Source organism: Triturus cristatus, chromosome 4_2 (assembly GCF_964204655.1).
Source record: "Triturus cristatus chromosome 4_2, aTriCri1.1, whole genome shotgun sequence".
In the NCBI taxonomy this organism is placed as follows: domain Eukaryota; kingdom Metazoa; phylum Chordata; class Amphibia; order Caudata; family Salamandridae; genus Triturus; species Triturus cristatus.
In genome coordinates this window covers 638,056,915-638,071,375 of record NC_140586.1, presented here as the reverse complement: position 1 = coordinate 638,071,375, position 14,461 = coordinate 638,056,915, and the positions used below count along the sequence as shown (strand labels likewise).

At 42.9% G+C, this 14,461-nt stretch overlaps 1 protein-coding gene across 1 annotated transcript in view; it reads right to left on the bottom strand.

Annotated features, from left to right (window-relative positions):
• The window catches only part of SLC35D1 (solute carrier family 35 member D1), a 112,239-nt gene that overhangs the window by 56,685 nt on the left and 41,093 nt on the right, over nucleotides 1-14,461 (bottom strand). Inside the window, exons 7-8 of the mRNA XM_085602329.1 lie at nucleotides 10,471-10,573; nucleotides 8,373-8,465 (exon numbers count right to left, since the gene is read on the bottom strand). Coding sequence (XP_085458455.1) covers nucleotides 8,373-8,465; nucleotides 10,471-10,573 — 196 coding nt within the window. The remainder of the gene's footprint in view (nucleotides 1-8,372; nucleotides 8,466-10,470; nucleotides 10,574-14,461) is intronic.

The following is a 14,461-nucleotide window of genomic DNA, read 5'->3' as shown; positions in this document are numbered from 1 at the left end:
CAAACAAACAAAGACATTCCCATGGGCAACTGCTGCTGATTTCAGACGTCAAGCGAATGGAGGACCCTGTTAATTGTCCTTTGTTGCAAATAAGTCAGATGAAAGTAGACTTTGAAGTAGGAAAGGAGGATCAATCAGTTCATCTGCCGGGCACGATAACCAAGCTAAGGTCTACCCACTGCGTCACTCTCTGAATATTCTTTTTCAGCATCCATATGAATAAAGTAAAAGATGTTGCTTTGAAAAGAACCCTAAAACTAAACAACCAATATAGACACAGGGGATACGACCGTGTGACACCCTAGAACTTTGAATAGAACATGGCTGCTCATTTGCTTGTGAAAATGCAGAAAATATTTACTGAAGAGAAAAAAAGGAAATTTAGACCCAGAAACATCACTTTTATCTTCAGATACAGGTGGAGCCTAATAATTTTGTCCAACTACATCTGGTCTTCAGGTTTGGCAGGAATCATGCAAGCTTTACAGGGAGGATCCATGGAAAGTTTTTTTTTCACCATGTAAAAGTCTAACAGACAATACACCTTGCAGGAAGAGAAAGCACCAAAAATGGAGGAATCCCGAAAAAAGGGGGAACAACAGACACAGCCCTTCTCTGCATCCTTTTGAACTGTGGAAAACGGAGGAACACTACAGAGATACTGGATAGCTAATGAGTAGGGGCTTGCGGTCGAGAACACACTCTGGATTTTCATGAAACATGTTCACTGGAGCCTTACCAAGGACTGAAGCATTTTCACTATTATTGTAGCAATACTGCCTCTTGCACCTTACCAAAGTAGCATGGCTTGTATCCACTCCATGTTCGGAGTAAAACCCTTTGATTTACTTTCCTCATGAAACACATACCCATCTCCAAATATTGCTCCCTATCCCCTAGAACTTCAGAGTTGTTGCCCTAATTATCAATTTCCAAAGCACATGACAATTCTTTAAAAAGTCGGCAAGGCATAACCCTGGTCATTCATTTCCCTTTGAACTTTTAAAAGATATTCTTATTTAATATATGGACGCTGGCAACAGTCTCCATCACTATGTTGTATCCATATTTCTCCAAATTATTTAACATCAACTTTGCTTCAGCATTCCAAGTAATAGCAAGAACTTTCCACAGGGAATTTACACATGACCATTATATGAAGAGTGTACTGGTTGCCAATACAAACAATCTAGGAGTAACATTTGTTTTACTTGCATCTACAAAGATTTACTCAAAGTGGTTTGGAGAATCAAAAGTTGGGCTGTTCCCCATTAACTGACCTTCTATTGGTTGTGTCATTATAAGGTTTTAGGGCAACATTAATAATTTCTTATTAACTAGGAGATTATTATTAATAGCAGGTGGTCTGTAGCTTCAATTAATCAACCCAATACATCTTGAACAGTCTCTTTTGGCGGCTCAATCTACAGGCCTAAAGAAGCCTCCGATGAGCTGCTCCTCACAGTGTAACATAGGTACTTGGCCCAAAAGGGATTCTGGCCTGGCAGGAATTGCATGGTGTTTACTCTAACAAAACAAATCGACATGCCAAACGCTCTTGAACTGGAAGCTTCTTCCTGTGACCACTGCGACGAAAATATGCATGAGGGGGGCAGTTATGCTCCAGGCCTACAGCACGGTTTCATTACTCGACTGACATCCTGCTTCAGAGTGCTGCACTGAACCATGTGATGACATTCAAGATGGCCCACAAGAATGGGCATGGTAGAAATTACAACAATAGGTCTTAGACCCACAAATAAACCATTTCAATATTTGGATGGCCTAAAGAGCCAATGATGCTTCTCTTGACAGCACATCAGCAGAAAATACTTGGTCCCACTTTCAGGCAAACTTGCATTGGGAATTGACTCATCACGACCGATTTCCTACCAAAGGACATAACATTTGTGATAACTCTGGCTGTAATAATCCATCCTCTTGAGACTATGAGGACTGTCCTTATCAATCACACTAGTGCTATCCCATAGGTTGAAATTAAACTATTTTCTATGGGGCTATAATGTAAGATCAGTGCATTATTGAGTACATTCCATGCATTGGAAGAGAGTCATAGTTTAACATTCCATTTGTGTAAGTGCCTCAAACATCTGAAAAGTTTCTACACTAGCAGGGACATCAATACGATTTGTGATTATATAGTCCCATGATAAAGGCTACAGGTGTTGGATAAAACAGGACTTAATCTCCTCTATAACTGCATTAATTTGGGTAGGCTATTTAGTAACACAATTCGATTCCAAAACATCACAACAAATATGTATGTGCACACACACATGATCAGTACAAAGCTGATGTTTGCTTGGACAGCAGAACCACAACGCCCCTGCCTTCAAATGAATCTACTGGCTTCCAGTGAAAAAGTGTGCCTTCAAAAGTTTTTGCCTCTTACACAAGGCACTAAATGGCCATGCACTGAACTACCTTGTAAACAGTTAACTCCTAACCAAAGAACTAGAAGCCACAGGTCTTCCAATAAAAGCTTACTGCCGAATCACCCGTTCAGGCATAGGAGATAAGGTGGTCAATTCCTTCCTTTTCCAGATTCCTCACTTTGGAATTCCCTGGTCATTCATGAGAATCGGAAACTACTCCCTCAAATTCAGAAAATCTTTCAAAATTCCACCTCCTACTAAGCAGCTAAATAATCGTCCTGTCCCCTGATTGCCTAGATCAATTGCATTTCAGGTCCTACCGAGCCAGATGCTTAAGGACGGCCAGATTTCCGCCCAGGCATCATGACTCGAGATCCATTACACCACTTACTTAGGGTCACTTACTTTCTCCTGCACCCTTTATAGCTACAGTGAGATTAAGTGGTTGCCATCCCAGTTTCAGCATTGGGACTATGATGTTATTTAACACATCCTCTTACATGTACAAGTAAAGCGAAGAGTAGTGGTTTACAAACCCCTCCAAATAATGAATAAAAAGATGAACAACCGAATGGTCTATTAAAATACTGGGAAAGCGGAAGGCATTTAAACTCCAGAGGACATGTTGCACCCAAGGAGTCCGAGCAGACAAAGCAAGAGTAAAGTGTATTTTTATTGAAGTAATTAAAACAACAGTCTTAAAAAATTCAAGGTGCCCTGTTCATGGTGGAGGGGCACATGCACAGGAAATCCTATAGATCAGAGCAATAAGCCTTTTAAAGTCTGGGTCATGTGTCACGTTGCACATGTGCACTAAATGTCACCATATGGCAACGATGGTTTCCTTAGCACTGCAGACTTCAAAGGGTGGGTCTCTGTAGAGCCCTCAGGGTGGAAAATCAGTGCAATGAAGAGCATTCCTATTGGTTTGAAGCACAGTATTCCATAGCTAAATGACTGAACTTGGGGCCAAAACTATTTTTTTAAACTGGCAAGAGAAGTAAACACGTACAGGCTTATTTAATCCTGGTGTTTGCTTGTCCTAGACTAATCTAATGAATAGTTGTGCATTCTGTCCCGGGTCTTTGGAGCTTAATCTATATAATTATTAGAGAACAAAACATCTTGCTTAGTCCAAGAAATCCACTTACCTTGATTGCTGCATTTTGAGCGTCACCAAATTACAGTGACCTCAGCAAGCAAAGGTCTCCTCAACTACGTGGAAAAGGCACGATTACTCACTTATTTTCGTGGTTCACATCCTAAACTGGACAGTAACTCATCAGAAATCCTAAACACTGTACGCATATATAATATAAAAGACAGGCGGGGTTAATGCAAGCACGCTGTAGGAAGCTAACTCTTTACACAATATATCTCATTTTGATACATCATATAAATAGTCCAGGGGTTTCCTTACGAGTGGACAGGTGCTTGCTATGGCAATCCCAAAGTGCTCTGCGGGGGGAGGGGTTGTGTAGTTGAGCAGCCTTAGGCTGATCACAGAGGAGTGCAAGACATCCGAAAATACATACAATGGTCAATAAATTAGACACACAACTCAAGAAGGAGATGCACACCAAATTATAAATATAGCAAGCTATGGCAATCCCAAAGTGCTCTGCGGGGGGAGGGGTTGTGTAGTTGAGCAGCCTTAGGCTGATCACAGAGGAGTGCAAGACATCCGAAAATACATACAATGGTCAATAAATTAGACACACAACTCAAGAAGGAGATGCACACCAAATTATAAATATAGCAAGTATCTTTATATGTTTAGGCATCAGAAGAAAATCGTTCAGATAAGTATGTTTTTAAATATGAATTCTTTTTAGTTCAAAAAGTCGACAGTGCATTTTTTGGGAGGCTGCAATGTTATCCTATGGGAGGAAGTATCAATGCGGCATTCTGGTATAGTACAGCAACTTACGGGACCCTTTTCCATGAGTTAAGGAGGGTGGTGGGCAAGGTCCAAGGTAGCACGAGCAGAACACCACCAGCGGCACAAGGGCAGCCGGGTGCGGAGGTGCAAAACAGCATTGGGTGCCCAATATTAGTCTATGGAGAATGGTCAGCAGGATCTGTTGCTCTGGTGCCAGAGGATCCCCTAAATACTACATTTAGGAGCATTAGGGGAGTGTAGGATAGTAGCCAATGGGCTACTGACCCTTGGGGTCACTACGCCCCCTAGATGGCCGCTCCCTGTGGGAAATGGGCATAACCCTCTCCCAGAATTCCTAAGTATGCCATCACAAAGATGGCTACTTCTGAAAAGATGGGTCCACCTCAGTTTAGCCCTCCTTGAGGGTGGTTCTGGCCAGGTGGGAGTAACGCCTACCTGACTAGATAATTTCCCCACCTGTTAAGGTTCCAAAGGGGCTCTAGACAAAGGGTTGGCTTTCTGTCCTGTGAGGGAAGACCGATTCGCATTTTGAAGGCGGCAGCTCTTTGAAGCTTGCTGGCCTAGGAAGGGGCCATCCTGTGGGGGTGGTGACAGGCTAATGTTCTGGGACTCCTAAGAGCAATATGCTCACCCTAAGAGGTTAGAACAGTCTCTGTGGTGGCAGGCTGGTAGAAACCAGTCAGCAAGCACACCAGAGGCTGGTGGGTTTTCAGGGGGCCCCTCTAATGTGCCCTGTGTACATGTATTGGTAAATCCAACACTGGAATCAGTGTGGGTCTGTCAATACGAGATGTTTGATACCAAACATCCCTATTTGCAGTGAAGCCATCATGTAGTTGGAGAACTCGTTTTTACCAGTGTCCAGCACATGTTATAAAATGGCTTCCCTGTCCACTTGCACTGGTAGTAATGGAACTGACCAGCAAAGGGGCATATCTGCTCATGCATGTATGCCCCCACAAGCAATACCAAGCACCCTGCCATAGGGCTGCAAGGGGTGACTTATAAATACTACATGCAGTGTTAAGGAGCCTGTTGTGAGAAAGTGCCCTCTTACTTGCATGGTATGCCCCCACTTTTTGCTGAATTGCTGATGTGCTTTGACTGAGTGTGCCCTGGGCTCCTGCTAATCAGGTACCCAGGGCATAAGTTCCTTCTCTAAAACTGCATTGAAGCCTACACCCAATTGGCATCTCTGGCCACATGTCAGCCCCTGGTAAATGGTACCACAGGTACCCAGGGCACTGTGACCAGAGAAGGCCTCTAAGGGCTGCAGTACTTCTTGTGCCACCCTTAGAGGCCCTGTACGCTGACACACACACACTGCCTTGGCAGACCTAATAAAACATCCACATATTCGGCACTATAACACTTGGACTCCATGCTTCACCTGGACATGCGCAGGCTTGAATGAATTACTTTCTCAACACTTTTGGATTGTGGAAGTGTACACCCGCCCATCTTCCTAAATCTCCTAGAACCATATATATTTTACTATTAGAGAAGGAGGACATCTTTGAGCCTCTTGTAGGCCTTCACGTGATTATATTTTTCCACAGAAGAGGTACAACTGTACTCCAGGGAGCACCACTTCAGCATTCTGGGAAACAGTCCCCAGATAGCTATTGATTTAGCTTCGCTGTATATTTCAATAGAATTGCAGGGAGATCGGCTTAATTCACCAGCCCCATTCATTTCAATGAGATTAATGCCAAAGAGATGAATGTGTAGAATTCTTAAATTTAGATCAATGACCTGGGATCCTGAAGATGTAGTAATGTGAGAGCTTTAGTCTTACTTTGAGTAACCAGTGATTACACTCCACAAGTATCCAAAGCCAGTACAAGGTGGCAGCTAGAATATTATTGCAAAGGTCTGAAAACTAAAAGGAGCAAAAGAGATCAGTACAACTTAAAGGGCGAAGATTCACAGTGTGTAATTTGTACAGCATGCCACACTGCCAAGCCCCCCAATATGTACAAGTAATAAAATACAGGGCTAAGTGAATTCCCATAGCAGATATGCAGAGAAAAAGGCAGTATCCCCACCTCTCAAAGTTATATTATAAAAATTAAAAAGCTATGCTACGAGAGCAAAGAAAAAGAAATAATTTGAAAGGAAGAATTGAAGACGGTTAATCTCTTGCATAGATAAGTAGATTTCCTGCAAAATACTTCAAACGTTCCGCTCTTTGTGTTTTTGACCTGGTTTCATAGTGCACAGACATATAATTTTGCACAATTCATGCACAAATATCAAAAGGCTGCGAGAACTTTCATTGAACAAAGCAACCCTTGTATCAGAAACCACATTTAGACATCCATGTTACATGACGAAGCGAATGGGAAACAGTACTCCAGTAACCTACTGTTCAAAAGCAAGTCCCAATAGTGTACAGACTGAAATGGTCACAATACAGGTTCAAACTTTCAGTACTCATCTAAGTGGTAAAAGGCCTGCTCTGGTGCACAGAGGTTTGCTTAAGGACTAGGAGCAAGATATTCCGATCCTCTCAGTGAATACACTGCAGGCACAGATAAACAGCACAAAGGGCACATTTTACTCCACTTCTACTGAAGGCGGAGCATTAAAAAAAAGTCAGTCAACATAACCCAGCCAGGGAGCTTTGGGACCATGTGAAAGGCAGGTTTACACAGCAGGTTCTCAGAATTCCAATTCCTTTCTTTGGCTCAGTAAAAGCTTGTGAGTATGTGGACTTGCAGTAAGAGGAGCTCAAGACTGATGCAGGCACAAAATGCTGAACAACTTACAAAAAAACTGGAGAAAGATAGCCTGTCGAAGTCTTCGCAAGGAGGAGAAATTTAATCTGCGTGTGCACAGCCTGAAAACGTGCACGATGTAGATAGGTTTAATTAGTTGGGTGTTGAAAGGGGCAGGGATTCTCAAGTCTAGATTTATATAGATAAAATGGGGTTCGGTAATAAGTTTCAGCTTAAGGGCATTTGTAAAGTAATTGCAGGCTTCTGGTCAGTGACAGTCATCGCAGGATTCATACAGTGGCATCCGTTGTAGAGAAAAAACAACTCTCAACCAAATACTGGATCTCCAACAACAGGCATTCTATAGTGCACGTTTTTGGATGCGTCAGCCGTGGTTTTGATATCTATTGGACCAAATGAGGATATCACCCCCAAAAGAGTACATCCAAGTGAAGGGTTTTCAGAATCACCGATAACTAAAAATAATTCAAAGAAAAGTGCCCCTACTATCAGCCTAGCTGTTAGGATTTGAGATCAGAATTCATGTCGTAAAGGAAATGTATGGATTAAAAAAAGCACTTAACTGACCAGGAAATTTTGTTTAATTTTCAAACTTTTAACGCCTCCAACAAGTATTGGCACAAAAACTCACTGAATGAGATACATACATTTTCGAGTTTGCCCTCCGCAACAGACATTTGATTCAAATTAAACATAAAAGCTACTCAGTCATGAGCATTTAGCAAGTACACGCAAGAATTCCTTGCACATGCCGCAAATGGTACAATTTCTGGAGCTTTGTAACTTAGCTGATCCATGTTTTCAGATGTACAAGTTTATTGCGCTTTATGGTTTGTGAAAGCAGAACATGCGCCCGTCTCAAGCTTATGAGACATGGGAAAAGAGATGTCAAAACATATTCAACTAACTCAGTTATGGAGCCTAAACTATCCTATCAAATGAGTTTTTAGACGCAAACCCTGGTTTCAATTGTTTCACACTACGCTAGGGATGCATGCAAGGGATATGGAGAAATGACATCTTCAATTATGGAAAGGAAGACAAAAACAACTATAACAGAGATTGTTCACAGCAGACAAAGTTTAAATCATGGGACGCAACAAAGAACAATTGGTGTGAAAAAGTACCAATCAGGTGTTTTAAAACATGGAGAAAAACAAAGAACAATTTGGGCGAAAATTACCAATCTGGGTTTTTGAAGAACACCTGTAAGCACAACCCACATATGCAGTGCTCCTTTCATGAATACAAATATGCATTGTTTGACATGAAACAGAATGTAAAAAGTTTTTCAAAGACAGGTCACAGCCTCTACATCATGTACCTTCCTACCTTTTCCACATCTCCAGTGTAATAGGTTATGAACATCGTCGGAAGAATCATAAAAAGTGCATTGTAATACAGTAGACCATATTTTCCCAGTTCCTACAATACAAAAAGTTTGATCATCAACACCATCTCAATAAAGAACACTTTCTTCACTTAAAAAGTAACCCTAGAATACCAAATGCAAAAACAGCAATGATAAATTCCAATAAATTGAAAAGCAGATTTGATATAACTTACAGTACATTCCAATGTTGACAGAAGGTGCAGGACCAATAGCACCACAGATTACTTATCATCTACACAGAACACCCATGTGGTAAAGGAGAAGGAGGCAAACTAAAAGCCAAACAACCTCAAGTCAACTAACCAACTAACTCTCAAAATCCAACCTGTTTGTTGGAGAGGGGAGCAAGTAGAGTCCAAGGAAGAAAATAACATTATACAAGCTTTAAAGAAACATCTGGAGTAGAGACCTCTATCAATAGTGCTATCAAGTTTGTCTGACAATTCGAGGTTGGCCTACTACTGGGTCTTTCTTGCATTATTCAATACTGTCCCTATTGGTAGATTAGCTTTGACTGTTGAATAATTTATTGTGAGAACACTCAATTAGATAAAGCACCAAAGCCCTCAAGTACTAAAGTGGTGTGCCTTTACAAAGCCAGTGAGTCAGGCTTTACGACCACAAGACACCTTTTCACAACGTACAAAGCCCTTTTAACGAGTTAGAAAAGTCTTTCTGAATCTGGGAAGCAGTGAAGGAAGCCTAATTTTCTTTGCAGGCTGCTGTCCCTGCATTCACTGCCATTCAGAGACTTCCAACATTCCTGATGCAGAGGATTTTGTAGCTGCTTTGTACTGCAGCTATATTATTCCTGCATTCTCCATACATTAATGAAGGGCTCCTACTCAGTTGCTTTCTTTCTACAAATTATCAAAACACCTCTACTCCCGCCCCCAAAAAACTCACCCCCCCCAATGCTAGCCAATGGAAGAGTACTAACTCCACACGATTTGTTTCCAAATACTCATGAATGTAAAGCTTGAATCCTGCCAAGAATATCAGGTGTGAGTGATACTAAGATGGAGTGGATACTTCTTCTAAAGTCGTACTCCAGCAACTGCAGGGTAATAATATAGGCGTTGGTCCTGTTTAAATTCTGTCCTGTTGTCATACACCGAGCACAACATGTACGATATCCATAACTTGAAAAAACACCTTGCAGTTACGGACTTGCATATTTTAATTCCTTGGTATAATTAAAAAACTTTTATGAACAGAATTTCCAAAAGGACTAAGGGCCCCATTACGATGGCGGGAGGACTGCGTCCGCACACCACCGTAACGGAAAACGGGACCGACCACCAGAGGTGCAGCGGTCCCGCAGGGCCAATTAGGATGCAACCGCCACCCTGGCGGTTGCATCCCGCATCTTTTACATTGCGGCGTGCAGTGCTGTGCACAGCACCCCCCGCAATGTAAAAGTTGCATGTTGAGCGCTGCCTTGCACAACGTGACAGGCAGCGCGCGGTGCCTGCCACCTTGTACATGCCAATGAAGGGCGGTACCATGGTTACCCCCCAAGTGCAGCCACCCTTCCCCCCCCCCCCCCCCCCCATCACCGCGGGGGCCCGCAACAGCCCCCGAAAGCCATTTAACATATGCCTTTCCATGGCAGTTTCCCCACCATGGGAAGGCATACATACCGCATACAACATCACCGCCACCATCCGCCCGGCAATTTGACCGGCGAACGGACTTTCCATCGCCGGGGCACCCCCCGCCATAGTAATATGGCAGGGGGCAAATTGTGATGTTATGGCATGCGGCCGGGCGGTGACGATCCGCACAACATCATAATGGCCCCCTTAGTGCTGTGGATTAAGCTAGCCTTCTCCCAAAATTACATTTGCTACATACTTAAAACCCAGAGCATTTTTGTAAGTCTTAACAGTGCTCCCAATCTCCAACACACATGGACAAAAGCAAACGTGAATAAAGAAAATGACAGAGTAAAATAGGACCACCAAAAATTGCACAGTAAGACGCGACAACTGCTCCAGACTGAATAAGAGCCAAGGTTTAAAGAGAATCACCTACCTTGGAATCAAGCTTCTGTTTCACATAAGCACCATTTGCTGCTGTCAAGACATCATTAAGCAGGATAAAAACATATCCCTCTAGGTCAAATGCCAAGTCAGTACTGAAAACGAAGTTATAAAAGTGATTTAAAACCATTTAGCAAATAGCATTTGTGATCTACACACGTCTCATCTGTAATCATACCAAACATAGCAGGAAAATATATAAATCAGATTGTACGTGCTACGCTGTCTCAGTCATTTCAACTTAAGGACATTTGTAAAGTACTTGTAGGTTTCTGGTCAGTGACAATCATGCCAGAATTCATACAGCGCCATCTAGTGTAGAGAAAAAATAACTCAAACACAATTCTGCACCTCCAACAACAGGCATTCAAGACGGACGTTTTTGGGAGGTCAGCTGTGGTTTTGAGATCTATTGGCTGTCACTCAAGGAATGGCTCACTTCTCTATATAGAAATCGAAGGCAGAATGATGTACACAGGATTTAGTAAATCAACAATAAAGTCTTAACATCTTAAAAGAGGGTTTATTGTGTGTGTGGTCACGTTCACAAGTCAGTACACAACGCATTTTATGTTCCGCTTAACTTAAGAGGTTTTAAATTATTTGCCATTGCAGAGGACTCCAAGTATACCCATAATATGGGTGGGGGTGGCCAAGAGGCATGAAGGGGGTCAAGGGATGGAAAATCAGCTCGAGCTGGGCCTCTCCTCGGGCAAACTTCCTGTGTGGTTGGCAAAGGGCCCCCCTGCAGCTGTGCTCCGGTAATAGACTGCAGGCCTTCGGGCAGCGCCCAGAAATGCACGCGTGCCGTGCCTGCGCTTTATAAATACAACATGGCGGCATTCCTGGACGGTGGCTGCACGAGCTGCGAACAACCGAAAGAAAGCACGAGGCCAGTGGATTACAACGGAAATAATCACTTAGCTTCCAGTTTTGTTTCGGAGTTTCGATTTTGAACAAATAACATAGGGTAGAATCGCTATTTGATTGGTAAAAGTAAGTTTTTCCAGACGCCCTCCACCGGCACTATCGAATATCAAGGCTGTTTAGTAACGATCCGACCTGCCCCTCCCTCCCCATGCCTCTTTCATACAACCCCAGACACTCTCTGCCCCTTTATCACTTCTTGCTTGTTCTTTGTAACGCTTACTTTCGCCATTTGTCACTTTCCTCCTTCTCTTTCCCCTTCTTTCTCGCTTTTCTTCTTCCAGATCTGGGTCAAAGTCTAATAATGGAAAAATCAGCACTGGTACCCAAAAAATGAGTTCCGGTGGGTTCCACCTTAAAACACACCAGTTCAAATTAAACACTGTGTGTATGGAATGCCTATGCATTAGTCATAGCTCTAAAAAGACCAGAAACCTAAAACAAAGCAAGTTCAGATCCTGGCAAAGATGAGCCACGAGAAATGCCCACTTATGGTCGAGTCTAGCAGCCCATCGATTACATGAAAAACCCTTTGCTTCAAATTAAGTTTTATTCTAATCAAATTTGTGCAGAGAAATTCCAAAATTAGGCTTGCTGTTTTTGTTGCGCGCTGCATAACTACAACGGCATAACTTTTGCATTTCATTACAGAAGTCAAATACAAGCGTAGGCCATGTTCTCTCGATGTCAACTGGGGGGAAATCAATCGCCAGGACCTCAATCCAAAAGAGCAAATGGTAATACCAGAGAAAACACCTGGAACAGGCTCAACCCAAGGCCAGCAGCACAGAGAATTCCTTACTCATCACACCTTTTGGCACAGGCTATAGGAACCTGCAACAATCCAAAAACCTCACCCAAAGGTATGTAGATATTTACCTGTGCAAAAATATAAGAGGTTTCAAAAGAATTGGAATGGTGGGGTGGGGAGTGGCATATTACTGCCTTTCACATATGCTGGGTACTTTTAGGAGACATCACACCATTCCATCCTTTACACAAGACGACCAAGACCATAGTTGGAGTAAATAAAATAGCAAGTTTTGCTCTGTGTCAAATGGACCATTCATCTTCTTAAAATGACCTGCCTCTGCTGACCTTAGGTTGTGGTCGTTTGTGAAGAAGCGTTTCCTAACTATGCTTCTTTACAACATCAAATTTCAACTGGTGGAGGGAATGAAGGAGAAGAATTAGTTCAGCAGTATTTATTAAAATCAAAGAATGATCATGCATCCATATTCTTTGCATGACAGGGCACAAAGCTCATAATAAAAAGCAATCCTCTTTGCTTCTCTAAAATGCTTTCTTGTTCAGTTCCCGTTCAACTGCCTTTTCCAGTTAACTCGGGTGATCACCTTTGAGTAAAGTGCCACACGAAATGAGGGCTGAGGACAGGAGAGACGCAGGGAACTTTGTCGATGTTGCCAAAGCATAGGTGGACTAATGTGGAGGGGTTATAGACTTCACACAGTTTCTTCAACAGGTATGACAGCGAGATGCTGGGCGGGCAGAAGAAGCACAAAGTTAATATAGGCTGTGGGCCGAGCACTTGTTTGGTAGGTGACGAGATTTCTCTAAGGCACCATTGGTGGCACTGGCGCTGTGAATCTGCCAAGGTTGGAAAGTTAATACTTAAAGACACCCTTCGTGTCGTGGTGAAATTCAATATTGGGTTTGCCTTTGTGATGGCAGGGAAAGGCACCACGACTAGAGATGGAGCAGAGCCGGGAGATGAAACTAACCCGGAGAGATGTGTCCTGTGGACTTTGCTAAGAGGGCCACCAAACGGTCATAAACACACACACAAATAGATTTTTTAATTTAAAACAGTGGGAGGGGAGGGGAGTTTTTCTACACAAAGACGCACAGAAGTTGAGAGGACAGGTCCAAGCCAATCACCACATAGAGTGGTAACTCGGAGAAAGATCCTTCAAATAATCCTATCCTAGCATCCCCAAACCTGATGGAGCACTAGCCAGATGGAGGAGTCAGGACAACAAAAGAAAAGAAACCACTTGAAGTTAGAAATGCCTGGAGGAAAAAGTAACCACATGCAGGTAGTTCAGGGGTACACTGTGATGGTGACAAGCATGTCTTGAAGACTTGGGATACCGTGACCAACTCATGCAGCTGGTGGAGCAATAACAGAAAATCGCTGTGAGCTCATGATTACGTTGGAGGTCCTACAGCAGAAGGATTCGGAGGGTAGTGCCCTCTTGGTATTTGCCTTACGTTACTCCATTGAAGGCACAATACGGAGCAAGCTTTGACTGCGATTCTTGGTAGAATGTTGGATGGCCCAGGAGCGGAGACTGGAGTTGTAGCGCTCAAGAGGGAACTACGTGGAAGTATACAGCTTCTTTGGCTGCTCTATACAGAATTGTCACACACGTTTCCCTTGCTCCGTCCCAGTTATGCACAGACCGCTTACATTTTCCCATATAGCACACCCACATTTGCCACCTCTTTAGGTTACCCCCACTCTCACCCTACCTCGTGTTCCTCGTTTCCACATGCTTTTACTGCTCAAGACACTTCTAAGAAGTCCTGGGACACTTACTATGATGGAGAATTAATAATACGCGATCAAGGAACAGTTCTACTGGCTATACAATAATGCAGTTTCAGGGTATTGTGTTTCCGTTGTTTAGTTGCATGTCATGCCATTATTTGTATATGTGAGATGGGTTTCATTGGTGCATGTTACTAAGGTATCAAAGTTGCCCTATGCTACTGTCTCGAGTGGAGGAAGGTTTCGTAAAAAAAGAAATAAAAGTTTTTAAAAAAAAATAATAATCTGGTCAATGCAACGCTAAATAGGCCAAATGGATCAGGGGCAAAAATTACATTGCAGTGGAGTTGGAAGGAGATAGGTAGATTGTGTTATAAGGTGGGATTGAAGGGCAAGGAAGTTCCAAACGGTTCATACCTGCAGTATTTGATTAGCATGACTTTTCAGAGTGTGAAGTGCGAACAAGCTCCATGTGGAGAGTGGCCAGCTAGAATGCACCAACATGCCTTAGCACATGCCGCATTCCAAAGCAAATTCTAAACCA